This window comes from Vanessa cardui, chromosome 17, assembly GCF_905220365.1.
Source record: "Vanessa cardui chromosome 17, ilVanCard2.1, whole genome shotgun sequence".
NCBI lineage: Eukaryota > Metazoa > Arthropoda > Insecta > Lepidoptera > Nymphalidae > Vanessa > Vanessa cardui.
Window position 1 is genome coordinate 9,028,327 of NC_061139.1, and position 5,579 is coordinate 9,033,905.

The 5,579-nt window shown below is 32.7% G+C and overlaps 1 protein-coding gene across 1 annotated transcript; it reads right to left on the minus strand.

Annotated features, from left to right (window-relative positions):
• Positions 1–3,836: 3,836 nt before the first annotated feature.
• On the minus strand, positions 3,837–5,116 carry LOC124536854. Its single transcript, XM_047113495.1, has 2 exons — positions 4,957–5,116; positions 3,837–4,268 (listed from the first exon to the last, which is right to left on the minus strand). Exons 1-2 carry the CDS (start codon positions 5,103–5,105, stop codon positions 3,917–3,919), a joined length of 501 nt encoding a protein of 166 aa, XP_046969451.1. The 5' UTR covers positions 5,106–5,116; the 3' UTR covers positions 3,837–3,916.
• Positions 5,117–5,579: the final 463 nt, after the last annotated feature.

Sequence of the window (5,579 nt, forward strand, 5' to 3'; positions counted from 1 at the left end):
TCCCTATCGCGCCATTCGACGCTATTCGCCGCTATAGATTCTCGCGTCAGAGAAAGCAAGTCCATGTAAATCGACGTGTCAAATTGACGAATATATTAGGTCATATGATATTACAAGTTATTACGTTTGTGCAAAGATCATATTCGAGTGAGAAATAAATATTGATAATTTGGGATAGCGTACTTAATTCGGATGTGATCGGTATTACGAATTTTGCCGATGCGACATCTAAGTTGTGTCGTACTATAAGCGACTTTGTTTTGTACTATGTAAATATTATTTTATCTTAAACATATAAGACTAGCTACCCGTTCCGAATTCATGTGGGTACAATAAATAAGAATTTATAAAATAATTGTCATTTTTGTGATTTAGAAAGTTCAAATAAGACCATAATTTACAAGATCCTTAAATACTTCTAAAGTATGATCTATTGCTATGCATTGAAACTAATCGTGCGAAGGCCATATAAATCTTGAGCACTCTGTATAACATTCTTATGTTCTTTAAAGTATGTGTTATTAAATCGATAATGAACGACTTCAACCCTTGTGATTTATTGCTTTCGAGATATTCTCTTTCCCGTAAATTAATTTTATACCTAGTAATTAAAAAAATAAAGCTTTGTTAATAAAATATACACATAATTCTCAGTTATACAGCTAAATGTGGTTAGATTTATGGTTTTCATGCATAATATACTTATATTGGATAATACTATTTTGAATGTTAACTACATTTTATAGTAGGTCAGGTCAACTAGGTTAGCTAAAAATAAATCGATCTTATAAAAAGCGATTGAAAAGTTCTTATGAACTCATTGTAGTAGATTTTTGATTATCAATAAGCAAATGTAATCGCTTCTATACTGAATTAATTTTTTAATTTTGTCTTTGACATTTAACTCGAAAAATGTATTTAATGTTCCTAAGGCATACTAAAAGGTTGGCGCAGTCATCAACTTATCCCGTGTTCATAACGTATCAAATTTGGACTAAGAGCGCTACTTATCTTGTGCTAAATTTCTGTGTGAATCATCTCGTGTTTGAGAGAGATAAAAATATCAAAGACACCTCTATGTTTCGTTTGAAATGCTGTAACATTTGTATCATTCCACAAACTGCAGAGGAACATTTTACTGTTACTCAACTGCATAGTATCAGTAACTCTTTTGTGGGGTAATGTATCCAGTTCTACGACAGGATCTCAGAAAGCGTTCAAAATGCTTCTATTGCCAAATTTAGAGCGTTTGTGTGCGAAAGGTTATTTTACAATTAGTAGGTTTATAATTGGTATAAGGCTATTTCTATTTTTGTCCAGTTTATAACTAATTTGACAAAAAAGAGCTGAGTTTCTTTCGCCAGTTCTCGTTAAAGGTGTTTCCGTTTCCGAAGCGGTGGTAGTGTATAATTTGACTATCAATAAGTAAATAATAAAAATGTGAAAGTAACTCTATCTATCTGTTTGTCGCTCATTCCCGAACAAGCCGCTGAACCGAATTTGATTTTTTGATGAAATTTGATATGCAGTTGAACTCCAAGAAGGAGATATGCTACTTTTTTACCTAACACATGACAACCAACACGAACAACGTGAGCGAAGCCGCAAGTGACTACTAGTATTGAATAAAGGAATTGCATTTTGAGTTTCGAGGCGGTTGCAAGCTCTTTAATTTCTACACTGTCTCCATGTATCATAACCAGAGGATTAGTGAAGCGAAGACGCACATCATACTATAAACCTGATGTTCCTCGAAGCATGCATCGGTTAATCAGCCAAGAGAACCTCGTTCAAAGCCTTGAGATTTGTCGGACAATTACAGATGAATTGTACAATAATTTATGTGAACGTTCACATAATATGTTAAGTTTTTTTATGGAATATGTTAGTGGACAAGTATATTGGCGACCTGATAGTAAGTGGTCACCATCACCCATAGACCATGACGCTGTAAGAAATATTAAATATTCCTTACATCGTCAATGCGCTACCAACCTTGGGAATTAAGATGCTATTGCTATAGTCTATTGTGTCAGTATTTACACTGGGTCACTCACCCTTCAAACCGGAACGCAACAATATTGCGTACTGTTGTTTAGCGGTAGAATATCTGATGAGTGGGTGGTACCTACCCAGGCGGGCTTGCACAAATCCCTACCACAAAGTAAGTATTCGAATTACATACATTATGATTATCTGTAAGTTATCAGTCACTAGGACTGATACACATGAGACTGTTTGAATTTAATTCAAGTAATCTTCACAATTAAGTGTTTTTGAATCGTCGATAAATAAATACTACCACCGTTTCGAAAAGCAGCGAGAAGAAACGGCAAGAAACTCGCATACTTGCTTTTTTCATGTAAACAGATTTATAGTGCTATTATTTTTAAGATAATTAGTGTCCTGCTATGGAACCCGAGCCTAAATCCAGGCGTTTTTTTCTAAAAAGTACTCTTTTAGCCGAGATGGCCCAGTGGAGAGCCGAGATGGCCCAGTGGTGCATCTTAACCGATGACTGCGAGTTCAAACCCAGGCAAGCACCACTATATATATATGTGCTTAATTTGTGTTTATAATTCATATCGTGCTCGGCGGTGAAGAAAAACATCGGGAGGAAACCTGCATTTGTCTAATTTCATCAAAATTCTGCCACATGTGCATTCCACCGCATTATAACAGCGTGGTGGAATATGTTCCAAACCCTCTCCTTAATGGGAGGCAGTGTCATTGCAGGCCCAGCAGTGGGTAATTTACAGGCTGTTACTTTTTTTTACTTTTACTCTTTTAATGAATAATAAGATTTATTTATGTAAATGGTAAATTGATTATATTAGCATGAGAGAATACCATGCTTTTGAATTATGAGTGTGAGGGATTACTGCATCCTTGTGCAAAGGGTTATTAAGTTTATAATTTTCCGCGTTGTTGGAGATTCTTCGCTGAATTCGCTGTGACCAATATAAATCAGAGGATGTCCTCATTAGTAGAGATTTTTCTTCGCATCCACATTCTGTTTTGATATATGTAAGTAATAGGGGAAAAATCGGATATTTGCTCCACTTTTTCGATAAAGTTCTATCAAAACGAAATATGATCTTCCTAAAAATTATTCAGTACGTATAAGTCATTTTTATATACATAATTAACAATAGTTTTGAATAAATATTCTTTTACTTCACCTCTCAGAAAAAGGATAGTAACTACCGCGATAGTAGCCTAGCGAGGAAAATGCTTTGAGGGATATATATCATACATCATACATGACATATATTTCATTATTATCATCACTTTGTGCTTCCTCTTATATAAGTTCATATTAGTTTCAAATGACTTAATTTATTTAAAATTTATCACAAATAAAATTGAACTTACTACCGGAATAACTGGCAGGTTATATTGAATACGAAATTAATCAAAAATGTATTTTTAAGAAAAAAATTGTAGTAAATAATATTTAATAGATTAACAATTATTATGGACAAACGATAAATTAAGAAATTAAAATATATGAAGAAATAAACATTTCAAAATATTTCAAATTTTTAAGTAGTCTGATCTTTTATTTCGTTTCAGGACACATGACTACTTATGTAGGTACAAAAGACTTACTGCCGTGAAGGACTTAATGATTCTTCACTGCCAGCTAAAGTAGGCTAGCTTGGAACATACGTGGTTAAGAACGTCATAAGACCTAGATGTTGAAAACTGCTAACCGCAGTCAGTAATTAAAATACCGTCGTTAAATGAACGTATATAGACATAGTACACATGACTCATGAATCGGTAATATAAATTTTATTATATGATGGGATCGGAAAAAGGGAATTCCTGCATTAATCATCATATTATTATTTATTTGGAAAAATAGGTGTTTGTCAAATAGGTAACTGAGCTAAAACATTATAGATTTTCCTTAAATACTTGTTGCATTTCTTATAATCTGTGCAGATGATTGATTTGTCTGGGTTGATGCTTGATTTGTCTGAGTCAATACTTGATTTGTATTTGTAAATATTTGATTTGTCCGTGTCGATACTTGATTTGTCTGTACCGTTTGGACAGGTATGACAGCGTTGGCGGCGAATGAGCTTGGTCTTAAAGGATATGACTGTGGCTTTTGTCTTTGTTGTTCCAGAGCTTGCCAATTGATAAACCAGAAAGGCTGTTTGTCCTGCGGGAACTGTCCAAGACGATTGACGAGATCTCTATCTCCCAAAGCTTCGATTGGTAACCGCTGTGTGGTTGCGTTTTCCGGTGTATCGAATCTGTTATAAAAGGCATTATAAAAGTAAGTTTTGTACAATTATCATCACATTTAAAATAAATATAATTAATAAATTGTACAATAAAATACAGCTTCACAACCTATTTTGGCATGTAACGGTATTCATTGTTACAAATAACTATCATTTTTATTGATAAATTAGAAAATAAAACACTTAATAATATAATTGGTTGCTTGTACTATAAAAAATATGCTGAATTAACTTATTGTTATTTGTATTGTTTGGAATTTGTATTTTCTATGTATGTAAATAAAATGTTATAATTATTTCAGATTGAATATAAGTCGCTAATATTGTTATTAAGAGTTATTCCTTTCAGACTTCAATAGTTTGATATGACAGCAATCATTGATGGCTTGTAGCCTCATTAGCTTAAAGATCTTAAACTGAAGATTTGCTTTTTGACAATAGACATTTTCAACCGACTTCCAAAAGGAGGAGGTTATCAATTCGTCTGTATTTTTTTTTTCTTTTTTTTTACGTTTGTTACCTCATAACTTTTCACTGGGTGGACCGATTTTGATATTTTTTTTTTGTCTTATGTTTAAATTATATTTAAACTCACACAGACGAAGTAACAATTTTAAAGTGATATCCACTTTTAGAAATCCATTTTAATATTTCTAAACATTACATCTGAGATAAAATAGTTATGAAGTTTTATTACCTATTTCCAAGAGTATCATTTTGCGCATTCGCTAATGTAGTAGTTTCAATTACTGGGAAACCTATTGGCCGACGACCAGCGTATGGAGACCTCTGGCTCCCGCAGATAACTATCAGTGCTGAGAATAAGATGAAATGGCTGGTACTCATCTTCAATGCCAACTGAAATTAAGAAAGAAATAAGAATACTTGACTTATAACATAAACTGACCGCTTGCTTGAAATTCTAAATTTAATATTCATAATTATTAAAATAAAATAAGCAATACCAAAACACATGACGTTCAATTATTAAATAATTCCGATATTAAGTGGAAATAATTAAAAAAAAACCTATTAGAGACTAAAATGGAACCAAACACAAAGATATCCTTGCCAAAAAATCCAAATTAGTTTATCAGAAATAAAAAAAAACAATTGAAAATCTTCTTTTTTTTTAATTCGGACGCATACCAAATATCCGTAAAATACAAATGCCATCTTGTGTCATTTAAAAAAACACGTTTTATTAAACAAACCACAAAATTCCTCAGTGCATTTGACTTTTGACAAACCAGTTTCGGAGAGGATGATTCGTTATGTAAATTCGTCTTAGTGACGAAAACGGGTACATTAATGTGACGT